Consider the following 22,003-nt stretch of genomic DNA (forward strand, 5'->3'; position numbering starts at 1 on the left):
TTCAAAAAGCCCTACACCTGCATGGATATCTATGTAGCCTACCCGAATTCCTGACTGCCCACTTGTGTTTTTCTTCTTTTTTATTTCACTATTATTTATCTCTGTCCTGTGATTTCCTTTATTTTGTTGTTGATATCTCTTTAGTTTTTTATTTAATGAACACACAGGTACACATCAACAGTAAGTACATATTGTTTTGTTGTTTGTTGCAGTGCCTTTTTAAAATCTATAAATAACACTACATCTCCCATAATGCACTTTTCATTTCCTGCTACGCGTGTAAATAGCGCAAAAGCCCCGCGAATTATGAGGACCGTATGGATGCCTGTCATTAAAAACAAGAAACACGATTGATTTCGCATCGTAGGGAGCTCATACTTTATTCAGTGTGCTTAATCTCGGTCAGAGATGGTAACTTGTATGTGTAAACGGAGCTGTTTTGTGTGGTGACTAAGATAATCCATGACAGATTTAAAGTATTCTGCCTTGTTACAGTTGGTCGGCAGCACCGTCAGAGGCGAGCTAAATCAGTTCATATAGCTAGCTAGCTAGCTAGCTCCAACCCTAACCGAGCGTACAGTAGTTCCATTTATTAAAAGCAGACATTGCAACGCTGAAGGCATGAATAGGCGAGAAGGTGAGTCCACAGTCTGAGACTTAACTAAGAATAACAACGTTATTAAGCAAGTTGTAACGTTCCTGTTGGTTGTTGTAACATAACATGCGGTATGCTCACGTTAAGACTGCAGTGAAATGATTTGTATATAGATGTCTAAAGGGCCTGTTTGCCAAGATGACCGCAACGTTAGCTCAAGTTAAGTCATTTGTTAGTAGTGGAAGTAGTGGTCCTAGCAACGACAGCTATAACCCAACTATCAATTATTTTCATTTTATGGTGTATCAGCGCACAAATGTCTTGTTTTGGTAATTAATAAATTGGTCTACAAAATGCAAGACTAGAATGGAAATGCCAGAAACCCAAAGCTATGTCTTCAAATAGCTTGCTATGTCTGACCAGGAGTCCAAAACCCAAGGCAAGTCACTTAACTGTCATAGAAAACTAAGAAAATGGGCAGATATACTATTCGATAAGCTGGAACCCATGGATATAAAACCTGTTGTTTTATAACGATGCTGAAACCAGTCATTTTGTAAAACTGGCATAATCAATGAATCTATTGTCAAAATTGTTGCAGATAAAAACATCTATAATGGGCTAATCTAATCGTTTACAAGTTTAAAGTTCACGTTCATGCTTTAAAGAGTTTGTGGATTTAGGAGAAACGGGTTTAAAAAAAAATGGTCAAAAGTCAATCCAGCAGAGGCCAAAGTATCCTGAGTTTTAGTCCCAAAAATGGGTCAAGCCCAAAAAAATGTGCTACATCTTACAATTCCCACAAGGTAACTATGGCGTCTTTTGTTAGTCCCTCATGAGTTATACACACTGAAGTGTTTTAAACTCCATACGCCCAGGTCATAACACAGACTTCATATTAAATAATTACGTCTTCAGCACAAGCCAAAATGACTAAATGACTAAACGGATCTACATGTGCAAAGTCGCTGGAGTGCCTCTTTATTTTGACTATGCCAGTTGAATGCTAATGAACCCAAACTGAGTATTACCTGACTTTTGCCCGATGTCAGGAGAAGGATGTCCCCGGAGAAATGCTGATGCAGTGCAGGACCGTGATGCGAGTGCCGACCCATCCTCACCTGTCATTGCTGCTTTCAAAGGTGACTGCATCGCCATCATTTTGATTGCAGTTTCTCCCCCCCCCCACACACATTTGCTGTGTTTCACGTGAGTTCAGACATCAGTACTTAAACTAAACATTTTGTTTCTGTCTTTTAAGTTTTCCAACAGGAGCTTGACACCAAACACGACAAATATGAGCGCCTTGTCAAGATCAGTCGAGACGTCACCATCGAAAGCAAGAGGACTATTTTTCTTTTACATAGAGTGACCAGGTAAATACTACTGTTACAAGACATGTTAATTGTTGCAGTTTAGTTTGGGAAAAGTAATATATATATACATATACACACACACACTATATAAAACACCAAGAGGGAGATAGAGTGACCCTCCTGGGCGCCTCCCTAGGGAGGTGTTCCAGGAACGTCCAGCTGGGAGGAGGCCTCGGGGAAGACCAAGGACTAGGTGGAGAGGGTATATCTCCAACCTGGCCTGGGAACGCCTCGGGATCCACCAGTCGGAGCTGGTTAATGTGGCTCGGGATATCGGATAAGCGGACAAAGATGGATGGATGGAATATGTTTTACAGATATGACAGTGGTTTTAGTCTCAATTAAACTTAAAGAAAGCTGTGTTCCAGTTTCTGGCAACAGCTGTTTGTGTTGGTACATAAGGACTGTCCAAAAGCATCGGAATAACCCAATGTAACTTGTGTTTTAAAGAGGATTTTAAAGTAATGTTTATCTTGCATTTCAAAATTTCATTCTGTTTTATTCTCTGGATTGAAAGTGTACCAAATGCAGAGGATATTCTGAATGAAGCAGACGTGAAACTGGATGCAGTCAGGCAGAAAATCGGTCAAATTGCTGAAGAGCTCCGAGGAGAGGACATCTTTCAGTTTCACAGAGCTTTCACAGCAGGTGAGATTCCGTAGACCTTTTTTCTTTAAGAAAGACAAATAAGCCCTCAAATAAACTCTGTGATCGTTTCATTTTTTCATAATATGGAAGTTCTGCATGAGAGTGCGTGTAAAAAGATTTAGTTTATATAAAAAATAATTCCGCAAAGATACCATGCCAAAAACTTAAAACCCTTTAGTAATTGTTTTTGGCTTACTCAATAAGCAAAAAGAAATTTAATCACAAATTGGACATGTTGAACTTCCCAGATCAGTGTCTGTATTGTTGCATTAAAAAATAAATGTCGGAGGAGTTGTGCAAGTGTCAAGCACTATTGTTTTTTATTAACTCTGGGGACTTAACATTTCATCTAGCACCATCAGCAGGTGAAAATCTTTACTTTTTCCAATACTTTGGTTTTATGACCAAATAGCTGCAAAACTCATGCCATTTCTGGCTGTACTTTGAATTTAGTTCTAATCCCTATGGATGCATATGCCCATACTTAAACATATGCTCATACAGATTTAGACACATCTAGTACACGTGTCCACAAAGCTGCATACAAATATCCTTCTTTCCATAAATCTGTCTTTCAGTGTTAAATAAGAAATTCTCATCTCATTCACCTTTACTGCAATTCAAAAATAGTCATAATCGTCCTGCATGCTCTTCCATTAGCACATTGTATTACAAGTTCAAACACCCTCCCCATTTGATCACATGCCGATCAATCCTATCTCTCATGCTGAATGAGATCTTCTCTAACAAGGCCACCTTGTGTAGCTGAATAATCCATTCATGAAAAGTGGTGTGTTGTGTGTGTGTGTGTGTGTGTTGTGTGTGTGTGTGTGTGTGTATATATATATATATATATATATATATATATATATATCTCTATCTTACATACACACACACACACCTTTTCATATATATATATGATGGGGAGACATGTCTGGCATCAATTTCTTTCAACATAATACCTTCCTGAATTGTGAAACAAGCTCCGGCAAAGGAATCAAAAACTTTCACTTCAAATGATCTCTGCTGTGCTGCTATCACCTCAATCGTCCTATTTGTGTTTTAGATTGATTGCAAAGTCACTGATAGTGTGAGAGCGTGACCTTACTGCAGGCATATGATAGACACACCCTCTGATAAACTTGTTTTCCAACTAGCAACAGTATCAGTTTTTGTTAGCGTAGCCAAAGTGTCTGCAGTGTTTGGAGAAAAACATTACTGGGAGCAAGGGTGAGCTGTTATCTAGCAGCTGGGGAAGTCATTTTTAGATTGTGGCCACTCAGGAATCAGTGCTGCATCCTCAGCGACGTGACCAGTGGCAGTCCCCAACAATTAGACCCCCCCCCCCCCCCAAACACACACACACACACGTCCAGTCATGTTTTTTATATAAGGACCGTTAAAGATATTGCGGGCTAAATGTGAACATAATTGCCACTGATACCAGGGCTGCGCGGCTCTTTGATAAACTCTTTAGCTGTACCCAGCTTGCGGCTATGAGACCGTGCACACACGTACTGGTGGGGCTTTTCCCATGGTGAACCACACCATGGTCACACAATAAGCTCTATTAACCTGTAAATCATCCCGGGCCATTCATCATCTCATCCAGTCCGGCTATACAGACACTCAGCCCTCAACGTTTTCAACCTGGGTTCCAGCAAAATCCTTCCAATTTCCACTTGAGTTTTCCTTGAGTCATTGTTTAGACATCTGTAGTCAGGTTTTTTTCCTAATAACACAAACCGCTTCTGGCAGTAAGCTCAGGAACTGAACTCCGCCTGCCTGCCTCAAAGCCTGCGTAACCTTTTCATGTCATATCCTGTCTGCCTCAGACGGAGTTGTATGCTCTCTTCTCCCAGGGTCACAGCTGTGGGGCCATTGGCAATGTTTAGATGTGTGTAGTGTCTTTTTGTTGTTGATAAATGTTATGAAAAAATGAGTCAAATGACTACTATACTTGTACTTCCTTCATAAGGACAGGATAAAGTCCCTTTTAATAAGCAGTTCATTCAAAGCCCGACAACATTGACGACTTAAGTATTAACCGAGTATTTCTCTTTAACAGTAAATATATTAATGACAAAATAAGCAAAAATTGTAGGTGAAGTTATAAAAAGCAAACATCCTTATGGTATTATGAGTCACGAGTTTAAAAGGTCAAAATTTTCTCCTACACTGAACTTACTACTACACAGAACCTAACATTACATAGAACCTAACATTACATAGAACCTAACATTACACAGGAACTACTATTACACAGAACCTACTATTACATAGAACCTAATATTACACAGAACCTACTATACATAGAACTAATATTACATAGAACTGATATTACATAGAACCTAATGTTACATAGAACTAATGTTACAATGACTGATTTACATAGAACCTACTTACACAGAAAACCTACTTACATAGAACTAATATCCATAGAACTGAATTACATAAACCCTAATATTACATAGAACTAATATTACATAGAACTGATATTATATAGAACATAATCTTACACAGAACCTAATATTACATAGAACTAATATTACATAGAACTAATATTACATATAACCTAATGTTACATAGAACCTAATGTTACATAGAACTAATATTACATGAACTGATCTTATATAGAACCTAATGTTACATACTGGACCTCACTCTGCTTACCAAGGGTGCAGCTCCTGGGAGAACTGTACAGACTTTCCGGTGCAGTTAGGTTAGCCTGATGAACCCACTTCTTTCCCTGAGCTAAAAATAGCACAAGGTGCTGCGGACATAAAACAGTCAGTTCACAATCACTTGGTAGGAATGTAAACACATGTCTACGCAGTGTTGAATTAAAAATGACAGAAATCTCTCATCTGAAACAAGCAAACGGTTTGGCGTTTGGCAGAAAGTGTGTTTTATGTCGGACTCCATTGCTCAGAGTAAGAAGCTGATTGGGAAAATATTTCAGCGGGGCCTTTAACAGTTCATAATGAGCAAACCGTTAAGTCAAAGCCTGCGGTCAGCTACGCTGAGATAGGAGGCCCTTTGAAGTTCAATTGCCGCTCCGAAAGTAAACTTCAGACACAAAGTCTTCCGTCCTGTGATTATTTGATTGTTGTTTACACAGGGCCAGAAAACAAACGAGGGGTCATCTCAGCCCGCTACAAAAACTGGCCACTGTTGTTCACTCAAAAGACAGCGACAGGAAGCAGGTTTTATTTGAATCATTATCTACATCTGTGATCTACACTGTGCAGATACCATGTAGTGTTTATACACACTGTACGTGCTATGCTCATTTAATACATAGCGTAGTTGACGTCCTTTTTTAGTAATAGTAGTCATTTATTGTAAATAACAAACGCAAATAAAATAGAAGAAATAAAAGGTGCCCACTGTACCCGAAAACACATTTAGATTCTGGAGCAGTGAAATATTTGGATGTATTTTCCAATGTTTTGTAGTGATTCTTTTCAATGTAATTTTGCTTTAGGGATCCAGGAGTATGTGGAGGCCGTTTCTTTCCTGCACTATATCCGCCATCGCAACCTCATCAGCCTGGAGGAGATCAACGCCAGCCTGGTGTTCATGAGAACAGAGAAGGTAGAGCCCAAGGTACATTTAAAAGAAGACTGGGGTTAAGCTGCATGCGTTTGTTTTGTCATTTCATTTAGCAAAACTAACTCCGTATTAGTCCATGTCATGGCTGCAGTACAGACTGAAGAGTAAGAAATGTCCTTTTCTTTTTAATTTTAGTTTTCAAATAACAAACTTAAAGTTACATTGTGTAACGTTTGTAGTTCATCATCAAAATCTGTATTGCCCTTCACAAACTTGTCCTTTTTTATAAATACTGACCACCATCATCAATTTCAAGTATTACTATTGGCTTGGAATTTGACATTTTACGCTTGCATGAACTGGGGTAGACCCTCCAGAATCATGAGCCATCTTGAAATACGTTTGCCGGTAAGGGACATACAGGCTGTACTGCTCCGCCTTTCGTGCTTTTCACTCAGTGGCACTGACTGTGACGAATGCCCGGGAGGGAGGGGAGACGATTATTTTACTGCCGACAGATTTGAAAGCCTGTTGCGCCTATTCTAGAGGACATGTAACTGAGTTAAAAAGAAAATTAAAACAACAACGCGACAAGACCAAAGTATAATATTGGAGTGGCTTTTCCAAGATGGAAAGAGCAAGGATTGTAAAAGGGATGCCAAAGTTGCCTGCTTTCTTCTCAACAGGTAATTGTGTAAATTAGAAGTTTTATAGTTGCCGTAGAGTCTTTTATCAACTCCTATATCAGGCCAATGAGGTGGGATCAGGGGAGAACTTGCTTGGATGCGTGTTCTGCGTGCCAATAATCAATGTCCACAATTTGTCAGCATTTCAGTGTTCGGTGTTGACCCATTTATGAAATAGCCTGCTCGTCCATTTCAGCCCATTTCATTTCTGGTTTAGTTCCATTCATTTTGCTTGTCAAACAATTCAAACCGTCACACGACTGACAAGACAAAAAGCTCTATGTTTTCCCCATACTTCGACACACCTGTGTACCTGTGGCTGATTACCTCTATGCCTTCCCAGGTAATGCGCCACCCTGTGCTCAAACATAATAAAACTGCAGATTAATTAACATAACCAACGTGGTATAAAAAACAAAACAAAAAGTGTTGTAATGGCTCCAACAGTTGCTACTTGCTTGGTTATAACAAACTCACTACAGGAATTTATATTAAATGAGAGGGGCTGCTCTTCAGTCCCAGAACAGACGAGAGAAGAAACCTTTTTATTGTGGCCACATGAGAGAAATACATTGCGTGCTCGCCGGACAATACTGGCGTCTTTTCAACAGAAAGTCGCCAGCCCATAGGCAGAGATTAAAGTTGACAGCTAGTGAAGTGATATCAAAGAACCAGTCTGAACGTACCTCACCGTTGGGCTGTACCATTTCTCTGGTACGTAGTGAGGGTTTGGAAATCCTATTTCATTAGATTATTTCCTGAACTGTTGGTGATGGCAATACTGCATTTAAATAAATACATTTTTGGATGAGGTAACATTGTATTTTATTTCCTTTTTTTTCAGTGCCCCCCAAACTATTATTTTTATCCCTTTTGGGAGGCTCCAAGTCTCAGCTAGGGGTTTGGACCCCCCAGTATCTCCCCATAATTCCAACACTGTTATATACCACTTTTATGTATGTACTCTGAATACAAAGCTACAGCCGACAAGGGCTCAGCTCAGCCTGGGTTTGTCCAAAGGTAAAAACTGCTTTAAGAATATCCTAGTTTTTATGATCATTTTACATCATTTTACAGTTCCTTTAAAGCGGTGGTAATGGCACACAAAGGCAACATTTGGTGGTACCATGTACTGCATTTATAATCTTATATGTCATGTAATATTATCCACTCAGCCTGTTATTTGCAAAGATGATGGGTTCCTGTTGTCGCAGGAAAATTGCTTGAAACTGTCTTGAACGTTTTCTAGAAAAATAGCTCAATCAGTAGTGAGTTGGGTTGGGAACCGGAGGATCGCTGGTTCAAGTCGCCATACGAACCAAAGTATGGTGGTGGACTTGTAGCTGGAGAGGTGCCAGTTCACCTCCTGGGCACTGGCAAGGTGCTCTTGACCGAAGCACCAAACCCCTGACTGCTCAGGGCGCCTTTCCATGGGCAGCGCCCTCATGCTGACATCTCTCCATTAGCACATGTATAGGTACTGAGCATGTGTGTAGTTCAGGCCTGTGTGTAATAACAAAAGAGTGAAAACATTGTAATTTCCCCTTGCGGGATTAATAAAGTATACATTATTATTATTTCATCTCAGGGCTCAGCTGAAGCCCTGCAGCCGGGAGGTCAGGTCCTGACCTTCCAGGTGACGCCCTCCGACTACCTGCTCGGCGTGGCCGACCTGACCGGAGAGCTGATGCGGATGTGCATCAGCAGTGTGGGCAACGGCGACATCGACACGCCGTTCCAGCTGAGCCAGTTCCTGCGGCAGATCCACGACGGCTTCTCCTACATCGGGAACACGGGGCCGTACGAGGTGTCCAAGAAGCTGCACACGCTGCGACAGAGCCTGGGCAAAGTGGAGGATGCCTGCTACGCCCTGCGTGTCCGCGGTTCGGAAATCCCCAAACACATGCTGGCTGACGTGTTCTCCAGTAGGACCACACTTCTCGACCCGGAGGAAGGAGTGGTTTAAGTCCTGCACAGCTTCTACAGCAGTGTTTATGTTCTCTATGGTGTCATTGTCTGCTTTGGGTTTTCTCCAGTTCAATGTTTGTATGCATTTTTAATGGGATTTGACAGATGTTTGATATGGTCCGTGACACGCTGGTTAATTTCGTTTTTGTTATTACAATAAAAACAGTGTAACAGTGTTACAATAGACAATTATTTTTCTTTGATAAAGATCTGATGACCTCAATTGTTTTGCATGAATAAAAGTTCCGTGCCAAATTTGCCATGCTGTCCCAAACTTTGACTGCGTTAATAGTGTGTATGTGTTTATTTCTCTCGGCCTTCCCCTCTATTAAACAGATCATCTAAGGTAGAACCATGGCCGAACTAATTGCACTCACTTCATGCTCTGTGGAGGAGGAACATTGTGACCTTTGTACATTGTACGTGCCTATTTTCTGGCTGAGACACACACACATTTACACACACACACACACACACACACACAAAACCTATTGCCCCTCATACCACCGTTAAACAATCCTCACCCCGCTGCAATGATATACGTTTTGGAGCATGCTGAGAGTATTCCTGGCACATAACTGACATCTTCCTGTTTCTCCATTATCTGATGGTGGTAATTATTACCATCCAGATATACAATTCAGCACTGTTCATGGATAGCCACAGAGTAGTGTGCGTACTCTAATCAGTAACTGAAGCTCTTGGTTGTTTGAGGACACAAGATTTAGGGTTATGAGAAAAGTGTTACTTGTGAGTCTGATTAATCAAACTACAACGTGACTGCCCCCATGCAGGTTTTTCCAGTCTCTGTCCTGGACACCAGCTGTTGTGCTTCAATTGCGTCCTCGTTATGAGGACGTCATCCGGAGCTTTTGGATGAAAAATTGGCATCTAATTAATTGTGCTTTATGTATAAAAATGTAAGCCATTTGACATTTTGTTGGTAATAGTTTCATATTTGTACACAAATGAGATAATCTGTCATTTCGCAGCTCTAGATACTCTTTCATATAGACAAAGAAGGGCTTTTAATGTTATTTACTTCTGCCATCTGGTGGCCAATATCAGTACTACCTATGGACAACCACACTTCTACGAGGGAATACTCTTCCTGTTGAAGGGAGTTGTTTTATTTTGCTGTTTTATTGTACATATTTTATTTGATCAACTTTTTAATGGGTTGTTGAATTGTATTAAGGTAGTCTGAGAGACAGGTGTGTCAATCAATTAAGCAACCAAGGAACATCAATTGGATGGTATATAGTGTGTTTTTATAGTGTTATATTTAAATAATATTCAAATGGGAATTAGAAAGGCTCTGTGCTCATGCTAACTACCCAGTTTTCATTTTCATTTCGAAGAAATTAACTTTTATGTGTAGTGTGAGAGAGCACACAGACTCTCATGACCAACATACAGTGAGGAAAAGAAGTATTTGAACACCCCGCTATTTTGCAAGTTCTCCCATTTAGAAATCATGGAGGGGTCTGAAATTGTCATCGTAGGCGCATGTCCACTGTGACAGACAAAATCACAATGTATGATTTTTTTAACTATTTATTTGTATGATACAGCTGCAAATAAGTATACTTATTTTCCTCAATGTATAGGTTAAAATCACAATTCAGCTGTAGCAAATAGTTATTGGGAGCAGCAACGTGGACGTGTGGAAATGATAAAATGTATCAAGAAAACTAAAACAGCTTTTTCTCTTTTAAATAGAGATTTGCAGCAATAAATGGTTTTGGATGGTAGGCAACATGCACATACTAGCAGGAATAAAGGAAAGGAGATAGTCAGGGTTTTCCCTTCCGTTCTAAAGCTTATGCGCAGGACCCAAGCCGATTTGGGCTCAATGAACGTAAAAGCAATGTGAACATCAAAACTGACAAAATTAGAGTCCGACCGATATATCGGCGGGGCGATATTAGGCATTTCCCGAACTATCAGTGTTGGCATTTATAATGGCCGATAATTTTTATTTCATTTTTTAAACTATTTATTCATCAGAATCATTTCTAATGACAAATTATTCCGGTAAATTAATATTTAAAAAATAAAATAAAAACGAATGGTCAACAGTGTTATGAGTGTCGGCATTGCATAGTTTGTCCACCAGTTTGTCCCTGTTGCCAACACTGATTTTTTGTGTGTGTGTTTTTGTTGAAAGGACTTTAAGTTTCCAATCTTAAGTTTGCATTTTTATACATTTATCAGAACTTTCATATTTTTGATGTTCCTCTGTTATGTTGAAAAGTGGCCGCCACATTGAATTTTTGAGTGGCCCTTAGCGAGCATCAGTGCCAAATTTCATGCTTGAATACAAAAGTGAAGGATTAATCTGCTGCACTACTCACACTGAGAAATGATTGTTTTTTTTCAAATCCCATACCAAACTTGAAATCAAAATACCCGTTGTGAAATTGTCTTTCAGTTTTTTTAAACATTCAACAACCTACACAAAAAAAAGTGAAAGACATGCAGTTGGTGGATTTCTTTGCCAAAGGACGTGAAGTGCTTTTAATCTTTAATACTGGACGGGTGATCTCCCTCTACAGTACATGTGTGGCGATGGATGGCGTCCTTTCTGCCACACAGCGCCCTAGCTCTCTACACTGTAGCCTAACGTATAAATACTGCACTGTGTTGTGTCGGCTGAACGGAGCTCTTTATCACTGAGACTTGTCCATCAGCCAGCCACGCTGAATGAAAGGGACAGTTGGACGTGTGGGGAAGGAGGATGAAAAGACTCTGCTCTCAGTGGGGTCTCTTCTCATTCACTCCCTCACTGCATAAACAAAGAAAGACTTCTGTATTTCGATCAGGATTTCAAGGGTGTCTAAAAAAATATGCAAAAAAATAACGTGCATTTTTTGCACACAATTACTTGGCCTACATATTTAATGGTCATAATTCACTTGGATAGTCGGCTTTAGAGTGTCAACAGTGCAGGGACATAATGTGTCAGAATATGCAATATGTTGATATATTCCATTTAGAAAATGCAGTGAAAATACAACTACTTAGGCCTATGATACAACAAAAGAGAACATTAAAGAGTAAAAGTAAAACAAAATAACAAAACATAACTAATACCATAGTCTTCAAAAATTATATAACTATTTTTAGACAAGATTTGTAATAGTGTAATGGTTATTTAATTTAAATGTGAACGGCTTAACTACACTCAGACATTGAAAACAGAGCCTATACAAAACACAATAATGATCATTATAGGCTACTACATCCTAAGTTTGCGCATTAGAACTCATAATATTGTTTATGTGACTTTAACGCAGTTGGAGTTGGTAAGATGAGCATGTTTTTTTAACAAGAATAAATACGGCATAGGCTACAGTGGCTTGCATAAGTTTACACACCCATGCTAAAGTTGATTAAAAAGAGGAATAAAAAAACATCTATTGGAAATTGATCTCAATGCCTTAATTCGAAAAGATTTAGGTAGATCCATGCAACCTTTAAGCACACCAATTTTCTTTGTGAATGAATAATGTATTGTAAATAAATAAATGTTCTTTCTTAAAATACAGGGGGCATAAGCATACACACCCCTATGTTAAATTCCCATAGAGGCAGGCACATTTTTATTATTAAAGGCCAGTTATTTCATGGATCCAGGACACTACGCATCCTGATAAAGTTCCCTTGGCCTTTGGAATTAAACCAACCCCCATCATCACATACCCTTCACCATACCTTGAGATCGGCATGGGGAACTTTCCATAAAATCATCTCTTAATGCAAATCAACCCAGCTATTAGGCTAACTGAAATAACACCATGCCAGTCTCTAGGTATGGTGAAGGGTATGTGATGATGGGAGGGAACTTTATCAGGATGCATAGTATTCTGGATCCATAAAATCACTGGCCTTTATAATCTGCCTCCCTCCATGGGAATTTAACATAGGGGTGCCTATACTTATGCCCCCTGTATTTTAAGGAAGAACATGTATTTATTTACAATACATTATTCATTTCCAAAGAAAATTGGTGTCCTTAAAAGTTTGGAATTTCCTACATTTTTTGAATGCAGGCATTAAGATCAATTTCCAAAAGATGGTTTTTTATTCCTCTTTTTAAATCAACTTTAGCATGGGTGTGTAAACTTATGCAGGCCACCGTCCATACAACCAAGCAGCAGCAGCGTTGACCGCTCCTGTGTCCGCCGCTGCGATAGGCTGCCTCCGCCTTCCTCCGCCTGCCTCCGCCCGCCGTGGTTACTGGATGAGGCGGGCTGAACGAGTCTGGATCAAATTCCAGAACACGTAGGAGCTCCTCGCGCTGCTCCAACACGACGCACGACGCAGCGCATAACGGATTACTGATCAACTCATCGCTGAGACTCTATTTCTATGCATTGCCTACTTTTGCCATTACAGCACGCCATGGGATGTTTTTTTTACCATTTCCATTTCATTTTCCCACAAGAAACATGACCTGAGGATCTTTTCTCCCCGGGCCGCCTGTTCATGCGCAACTGGACCCACTTGTTTGCCGCAGAGGAGAAATGTAAGAATTTGAAGTAGGAGTATCAATACGTGTCAGGAAATGTTTATTATGGACAAAGCAGCGCGTGTAAAAAAAGCCGGTTACACACGTCATTCCAAAGTGGGTGAAAAAAAATAACAGCCTGGGTTCATTTTTCCACAACGGAAATGAGATCAGTCCCGTTGCCTGGCTCCACTTCTTCTAAAACATGGTCGATGGAACTCCATGCAGAGCCGGGATACTTGTTGTTAATGGAAAGATGTTTGCTGGACTGATGGGGCTGGGATGGCACAGTAACTCTCTGCTTCACCACTGCGAACTCATGGAAGGTAACGAAATACCTGTCTTCTTTTCTTTTCTTTTCTAACTATCAACTGCTGTTTCTCACACCACTCATCAGTAGATGTTCTGCAGAAAGGACCGCGATGGTGATGATCACGCACAAAGGCTGGTCTGGATTTTCATCAGGAGATTAATCCCTTTCAACTGGTAAACAAGTATAATAATTAGGAAAGAAAAGAAGGCGTAAGTCACTGGTTATGAGGATAAACTAAAGAGCAGACAAATAGCAGTGGGGGGTCCTTACATGAGATTGTGCAGTGGGCATAGAGTGGGTCTAAATACTGTATTCACTACTATTAACAGTCCAAACAACACAACACACTTATGCAAAACAAAACCTGCTATTTGCAATGTGATGATACTATAAGTGTCCCTGAATAAACATGTCTGTCTGTCTGTCTGTCTGTCTGTCTGGAGGATCAGTGTCCTTCACTTGGTTCCCCACACCGGCATTGACCCTCGTTTAAGTCTTTTAAATGAACTGTTTGCATCATTCAGGTCACAGAGGCCAAAGGCTCCCTCACAAGGGATGAGTGCAAAGTGACTAAATACTTGTGGACGCCCCCCCCCCCTCCTTCTCTGAATATGTAGACAACGTGGAGACATATGATGGCACGCCCTTGTATATTATCTATCTTGCATGACTTACTTGCCTCTTTTGCATACAGACTTGTCTGTGACATATTTCTGTTTCTGATAGGCTGCCCATAATTACTTGTCTTCATTCAAACCTGGGCACATGTAAACTCTCTATAATCCTGGTTACTACCTCAAGGTTTCATTCTTTACAATTTCTTCTAAAAGTAACACGATGTGCCACTTTTTATTGATTTTGTAGAACAAATATCATAGTGTGTAGGACCATGATGGTGATGATCACGCACAACGGCTGGTCTGGATTTTTTTTTTTTTTAAAGTCCCATGACATGGTGCTCTTTGGATGCTTTTATATAGACCTTAGTGGTCCCCTAATACTCTAAGTCTCTTTCCCGAAATTCAACCTTTGTGCCCAATCACAGCCATTAGAGCCAGTCCCAAAATGAGCTTGCCATTTCTGAGTCTGTAGCTATGGGGGGGGGGGGGGGTTGAAAGACATGATGTTTTCTCTAAAGGATGGGCCAAATTCTCTGGGCAGGCAAAAGCCAAGAAATGGGAAGTAACCTTTCCCCTTATGACCTCATAAGGATTAAGAGTCCAGCTCGGCCCATCTGAGCTTTCATTTCCCCAAAGGCAGAGCAGGATACCCAGGGCTCGGTTTACACCTATCACCATTTCTAGCCACTGGGGGAACATAGGCAGGCTGGGGGAACTCATACTAATGTTAAAAAAACTTCAAAGTGAAATTTTCATGCCATGGGAATCTCACCAGAGCCGGGAATTAAATCTGAATTGATATACAAAGTTTCCTGTCAGCCATTATAGACATTTTCCCGACAGATTCCTATCTAGGTACCCATTTGTTATATTTCTATTCAACAGACTTTCACTTCCCTATTTCTGTTGCTGTGGTTGGTCACAAGTGTTGAGGTGCTGCATGTACCGAGCTGTGCTGCTTCTCAGGAGTCTGCTGACATGCAGATCTGCTGTTATGTGTGTGTCTCTGAGCTTGTTCCTCAAATGTTTGTTTTTATGAGGTCCTCCGCATTCCTCTGCTCTTTGGCCAAAGCACTTTCAGCAACCAATGCGATGTGGTGTTTAACCTAAGGGCTCCAAGGAAGGCCTCTCCAAAGGTAAATAATCTGGCCTCTTCTGGTTGCGATGCCTCGTTTTCCCACACTTTGTGCAGAGGTGCTTCAACATGAGCAACAAGCTGCAGTGAGAAAGCTGTTATTGTTACAGTGTGCCCTCGGTGTTGAACCACTTTAGGTCTCCTTTTGCTTATTTGCCGGAATTCCTGTCAAAACTATTTTAGCGCAAAGCCTGGCAGGAAGCAGCAAATGACATACCTCTAACGGGTTTCAACCGAGATGGAGATGCCCCCCAACACACACACACACACACACACACACAATGGGCCCTGAGGCATTTCCTTCCCCTTTACTGAGAAGAGCGCTCTTTGTGTAATCGAAGCATGACGAGGACACAGTAACGCTTTCTATCCTTCCCCTTTCGACTCCGGAGCTCTTTGACTCTCTGGAGCGGACTCTATGTTGAATCTCGATCACACCAGATGGTGGATGGTTGCGTTTTGTGTATCTACAAAGGGTGTTGGGTTTCTTTAATTGGTTATGGAACAGTAGCCACGTCTGCAAAGAAACACTAATGGAGCTGTGTGAAACCTGAGCTTTAAGCGCGGTGGTCCCTGTGGACAGAAGACTGGACGCAGACATACATTCACAGCTTGGGTACGATGGGAACACTCCTTTTACTTTCACTACAAACCCTGCCTTCCAATCAGTCTAACATCCCCAACTCTCCCTTAAGTGGTGTGTCTCTCCAGTCACATGAGAGGGTTTAGGAGTGACATCACTGGAGGTCAATGGACGGTGGAGCAGGGGGGGCTTTGTAGTGGTCATGGTTTGTTTGATGCCCTCCATTCTTGTCTTCACGCACAGCTAGACACAGAACTATCATAGAAAATAAATAGTAATACAAATTACTTGGTACAGATGTGTTTGATTGCAACTAATGTATAAGTGTGTTATTATGCTTTTTTCAAAAAAGTGTAACAGGGTTTTACAATGACTAGTATGTACGCCCACAATGTTTTCAGTACAAACGCCTATGTGTCAGTGTGTCTCTGTGTGTCTTGAGTGTGTGTGTGAGTGGGAAGAGAAAATTGAGAGCCAGAAGTAAAAAAAAAAAAAAAAAAAGAGAGCGGCGCAGCTGTACACAAAGGGGCAGTTGATTCCCAACATTTCAGACTGTCTCCCTCTCTGAATCCTACACATTATATGTCCTAATCACGTGGCGCTGCAGCAGGTGTCCAGCTCTGAACACAAACTGGTCTTTATCATCCTGCTCCACTTTCAGAACAAAGACGGTTTACGCTGATGTTTTATCACTTCACATTGCTTGGGTTGCCCATGTCTGTCTCCAGTTGTTTTCAACCTATTTCTGTCTGGGACCCCACCCCTATGTAAACCTGTAACATGTTTCCATTCAGTAACAACATCAGGAAACTCAGTAACGTTATTAAGAACACAGCCTGCATTTATCTTTACACCTTTCTGCGGTTCAAAGCAAGTTACACATTTCCCAATCAAAAGATAAGGACTGTCCCACTTTGTTAATAGTGGACCTGAGAACAAGATAGGCTTATTGATTTTAAATTGATGTTTGCTTGATTAGTTTGACTAGAGTCTTCCTGTCTTCCCTTATCACAAATCTGCCCATCTTGAATTTAAAGCTGCACTAATCAATACTATCAAAATAATTAACTTTGAATCAAATGTACATAGAGTATGTGAAATGAGTTGCTAATAGTCACGAACCCAAACAAGCCTGACAAGCCAGACCCACATCAAGATGTTGGGTCTGGGAACTCCCCATTGGCAGGGCTCGATCCAAGGGGCGGGATAAACGGTTGTCTTTTAAATTCCCTCTGCACCCAATAGGATAGCGCTACAACCAACCAGAGCAACGCTAGTTGATAGATTAAACGTTTGCCGTATCCGGTTGGCAAAAACTCCAAACACTTCTTTCCTTCCTTACTTTTTTTAAAGAACAACTTCAGCGCTTAACGTCAAGTCTTACAGAGTCACGGCCAAAGCCGATTCAAAAAAACGCTGTTCGCCAGCAGCAGCAGTCATCTCCTTTGTTTTCAAGTAGCAGGGGACAGTCGCAACTCTGCCATTCTTATGTTGAGCCCGCCCTCTGACTCTATACACGATGTGATTGGCTTGACCAGAATTTGTTTTTCCCTGCTCATAAGCTAACGAAGAGTTGCTAGACTGACCCTGGCTGCAAATTACATTTGCTGCCACTAGTGTGCATCTATATTTCTAGGCTAGTTCTCTGTAGTTCCTCTCAGGTCCATTAAGTGTTCTTTCAGCAATTGTTTTTTTAATGTTTTTAGTGCTGCAACTTTATTGTTTTGGTTGATTCTCACTGCTCTCATCAACCTGGTTTTTGAGCAACAAAAGGTCTGATAAAGCCACTGTATAGGTACTTTGCTGAAACTCCGCTAGCTTTGTATCATAATAATGTTGGTATGTATAAAAGAACTGTGGTAAACTTTCCTCCATCTTACCAGTCCCCAAGTCTCCCTACTCCCAGGCCAGCAGAAAAACCTCCACTGGTATGTCTTCTCCACCAAGGCAGTTCTGGTGCTGGTTCGGAGTCAGTGCAAAATATCAAACCGGTTCTTTGCTTTTCTACACAAATAAACCTGGCTCTGGGCCAAGAACACGGGTTCCAACTCAGCACCAACTTAGCGCTGGTCTAGAGATAAGAACCGGTTACGTAAGGTGCTGGGGGCGGGGTTATCATGACGTTTGAAAACAAAAACTTCTGGCCACCATTTTTAAAACACCGGTCAGCTGTTAACCATGGAGAGCTGTAAATGTTAGCTTCAGACATGGATGGGAAACCAAAACGGTCTGCTGGCTCTCAGGCTGTGTAAGATCCAGCTGGTTCTTAGATAATTGGCGAGTAGAACCAGCACCAAATTGGCAATAGCACCAGCCCAGAACCAGCACTTGGTTAGCCTTGGTGGAAAAGACATATTGGAGGGTTGCTGCTGGCCCTAGGGCCTGTTGTCAATGTTGTGTTTAAAGCTTGTTTCACTGCCCCAAGTCAAACAAAAAAAATCAAATAATTGTTGATTTTGTGTGATATGTTTGCTTAATGCTTTTCTTTTGTCCCGTCAAAGATTCGTCCAACCAAAAGTGTCTAATGTGCCACAAAAGACGAGCTAGTGATTTTGTCTAAATCGATCTTTCTAACTTTCGATCTTAACATCCTCGCTAGCACTACAGCAGATTGTTTATTAGTTCCAACATGAGTCTGGTTCCTTCAGCTTGACTTGCCCTCCCCCCCTGCAGCATTGCCTGCCCGGCAGTGAGAGAACCTCTGGTTTAGGTCACATGGCTGTGCTTTCAAAGATAAACCAATTCAAATGTAACATCAGGAAATACTGTTCATGTAGACCACTCCTCCACCGAGAGGTGTGTCTTAACTCAAAATGACTGTGCGGTCTTGGTATTTCCCAACAGCTGGTGCAGGACTCTGGGAAATGTCAGACATCTGCACAAGCTGTTTTTTCACTCAGTTAGCAATGCTAGCTTTAAGGGTAGCTGTGTGGGAAAAGTAATTTTTGGTTTGGTTATAGCACATTCAGAATAATAACAATATGATGTTTTTCATTCTTGTGCAATTGGCACATTTAGCATCACATTTCCTGATGTACTCAATGATTACACAGTTAATCCTGCCAGTTCCATGAGCTTACTCTTTATCTACCTCATGACCGTGTTGTCCAGCTTAATGGTTAATCTCTGTATCGACAGGTGGCAGAGCACCCGGGACAGCTGGAGGCTCTGCTCGTAAGAGGCTCCATCGCCGACCAGGGTACATGAGAGGAGAGCAGTCCAGACTTCAGAGCACTACTCATGGCCAGGAGGAGGAGGAAGGGAGGACCCCTTGCATTAGGAACGGAAAATCTGGACATCATAGTGACATCACAGAGGGAACCAGCGCTCAGAGGACACCTGCTGTCAATGTGTCCTTAATGAATCAACATCAGCCTAATAAACTCACATGCAGCTACCAGAAGAGTAGGAGTCTTCCCTGCTCTGTTACCCATAAGGTGGACTACAGTGCCATTAACGGTACATCCAGCCACCAGGGTACGCACTCTCTGCCCCAGAATGAACTCAGGTTAAGCCCAAGCCCGGCCCCCCGGTCCTCACCAGAGGACTCCTTTAACTCCAGCTTCAGTTTCATCCAACAGTCTCTTAACTCCAGCCGGAGGACAGACGCAACCACTGCCACACCATCCCAGGAGCCAGAACCACTAAACCGGTCCACTAAAGCACCTAGTTCACCTCAAACCAAATCAGCAACCTTATCCACTGAGCACAGTGTCTTAAAACAGTCAACTCCTGTCCAATCAGTGTCCTCCTCCACCCTAAGCAGCCAGGCGGAGAGAGAGGAGCTGTCATTAGGTGGGAGGTTTTGGCGGGAGTGTTTGTGGGGAGGCAGGGAGGTTCCGCCAGACCTGCCTGACTGTGACTCCCAATCTCTGGACATAGAGATCACCTCCTCACTGTCTGTGGACTCAGACACCGCCTCCGCCTCTTCCGTCACCTCCGGCTACGAGAGCGCCACGCCAGCCCCGGACCAAGGCTGGGACAGCCTGGTGAAGAAGTACGAGGGTGTGCTTCAAGACTGCCTCCAAAACAACCGCACTCACACTAAGGTGGGCACGTTTGGCTGCGGATGTGAGGATGATTGGGTTTATTAAATCAATTCCAAGACCAGATTCTAAACCACATCAACAGGTTCTATTTAACCCTTTTTTTAACACTATTATCGTTTTTTTTGACATTTTTGTCACTGTTGTGGGTGCTTTTTTTGATGTTTTTTCCAAAGTTATTTCATATTTCTAATCTTGACATTTTCAGCGCTTATTTCAAAGGCCCATTTTTTGAAAACGGGTCAAACATGAGGGTTAAAGGACTAGTTTGACATATTAAGAGAAACGACAAGATCAATACCACTCTCATGTCCGAGAGAGGTATTGATCTTCTCATCTACCTCTCAGCCGAAAGCAAATATGTCCCAAAATGTTCAACTGTATGTTTAAGAACAAGAGCAAATAAGGAAAACAGTGTGCGAGTTTTGCTGAGGGTAAACACATTTTACCAAAAACTACAATATTAACATATATGTAGCTCTGCTAACTGCCATCTGTCTGCAGCTCTAGACTACACAGTATGCTTCAACATTCAACTCCTTACAGTACGTTTTATCTCCTCGGGCTGTTTCATTTGAATGTATTTAAAGGCTAGAAGAAATAAACCTACCCAGTATTTTGCAATAAAAAAAAATTGCTGATGAGATGCAGTCAGAGTTGTAACACTTAATAATGATAAAGAGCTGTTGAACTTCATACCCAGTCCTCAACTTCCTGACCCGGTCACTCACTTTGAAATGATGGTCATTGCACCCACACCTTTTTTTTTTTGGTCTGTTGTGACCGTTTAAAGAGCATTGCCCTCTGGACTGTTGAGTAATCTGTTCTGTCTTCGGTCTATTGTGTCTCCCTTCTCAGATTGAGTCCATGATGTTGAAGCTGCAGAGGCTCCAGCAGAAAGCCATTTTGGATGACGACTATGACGCAGGTGAACTAAAGTCTTTGAGTTGAGCCGTTGCTTTGATAAGTAGGTCATTTTAGCTCCTGTTGGGGATGGATTGTAGTGAGCTCACTTTCAACTAACTTGTATTTCTATGTTTTATGCCCTCAAGAACATTGTTTTTTTTTTCAGGACTTGAGATAATGAGATAAGATATGGGATCTCCCCCAGTTGTCTTTAATGGATTTGTTGCAAACTGAATTAGTCGTGGATCACCCTGAGATGTTTGATAAAGCATGTGAGGCTGCATGAAGAAATTATTTTGTTTTCCTGACTAGTTCAATTACTTTTACTGTGATTAATAACTATATGGTTTGTTATATTTGTTTTACATTTAACCATACAAAGCCTATACAAAGTGTCTTATTGGAAGATACCTCTTACTTTGATGATTAGTGTGATGATGATTAGTATGACAGTTGAGTTGACCCTGACTTTAATAGCAGGAGTTTCTCTGTACGGTGAGCTGAAGATCTGAACAGAGGCTGTCGTGATGCCTTCATGTGAATGCTTACCACGTGAGATTAATCAGCCGTGTTACACTTAAAAACTGGACATTGTGAAACTACAGAAAGTAGTGCAGAGAGCAGTTAGAGCTGAAAGCAAATCCACACTTCTTTACAAGTAAAAACCTGGTGCTTCTGGGGCAGTGTGAACACAGATTTATTTTTTCTTCATGCACTTTTGATGTTTTAACTTTGAAGACTTCGTGGGAAAGAACCAATGAGTCCGGAAACCTTACAAGTTTAATCTGGACTTTATTTGGAATCTGTCTCCAGAAAAAACAATGTTTTTCTTGCTGGCCTGAGGAAAGTTTACTTTTAAAAGAGGACTGTGTATTCAGACCCATTTTTTTTTGGCCCTCGTGACAGAAATAAAAACCAACATCTGCTGTAGACCTTCAACTATTTGAGCGGAGGGATTATTGGGTCAGTGTGCCTTGTCAGGTTTTTGTTTTCTTTTTGAATATTGTGCATCACAAACCTTTCTCCGACACGTCAAACTGCCCCCCCCCCCCCTCCCCC

The 22,003-nt window shown here is 41.4% G+C and overlaps 2 protein-coding genes across 7 annotated transcripts in view; both read left to right on the forward strand.

Moving 5' to 3' along the window:
• The first annotated feature begins 261 nt into the window (after positions 1-261).
• tsnax (translin-associated factor X) lies at positions 262-9,084 on the forward strand. Of its 2 annotated transcripts, none has more exons than XM_032540472.1 (6): positions 262-637; positions 1,648-1,737; positions 1,857-1,971; positions 2,489-2,619; positions 6,107-6,216; positions 8,449-9,084. In XM_032540472.1, exons 1-6 carry the CDS (start codon positions 622-624, stop codon positions 8,824-8,826), a joined length of 840 nt encoding a protein of 279 aa, XP_032396363.1. In that variant the 5' UTR covers positions 262-621; the 3' UTR covers positions 8,827-9,084. The 2 variants fall into 2 exon arrangements, with proteins under 2 accessions (XP_032396363.1, XP_032396362.1); XM_032540471.1 differs by having other exon boundaries at positions 263-637; positions 6,107-6,228.
• A 4,000-nt stretch (positions 9,085-13,084) lies between these two features.
• disc1 (DISC1 scaffold protein) overlaps positions 13,085-22,003 on the forward strand; it is a 50,358-nt gene continuing 41,439 nt past the window's right edge. For 3 of the 5 annotated variants that reach the window (XR_004335789.1, XR_004335790.1, XM_032540475.1), the window contains exons 1-3: positions 13,085-13,667; positions 19,131-20,041; positions 20,897-20,966. Coding sequence is in view for 3 of the 5 variants with exons in the window: in XM_032540475.1 (XP_032396366.1) it covers positions 13,547-13,667; positions 19,131-20,041; positions 20,897-20,966 (1,102 nt within the window). In the remaining 2 variants the exon portion in view is untranslated. The remainder of the gene's footprint in view (positions 13,668-19,130; positions 20,042-20,896; positions 20,967-22,003) is intronic. The other 2 variants (XM_032540473.1, XM_032540474.1) reach the window with 1 other exon arrangement.

Source organism: Etheostoma spectabile, chromosome 17 (assembly GCF_008692095.1).
Source record: "Etheostoma spectabile isolate EspeVRDwgs_2016 chromosome 17, UIUC_Espe_1.0, whole genome shotgun sequence".
Lineage (NCBI taxonomy): Eukaryota > Metazoa > Chordata > Actinopteri > Perciformes > Percidae > Etheostoma > Etheostoma spectabile.

What these genes read in the sequence shown, in the direction of transcription:
- tsnax (XM_032540471.1), top strand. An exon ending in TGTCATTGCTGCTTTCAAAG is followed by an intron (nt 1,738 to 1,856) that starts GTGACTGCATCG and finishes CTGTCTTTTAAG; the next exon opens with TTTTCCAACAGGAGCTTGAC. An exon ending in CTTTTACATAGAGTGACCAG is followed by an intron (nt 1,972 to 2,488) that starts GTAAATACTACT and finishes CTGGATTGAAAG; the next exon opens with TGTACCAAATGCAGAGGATA.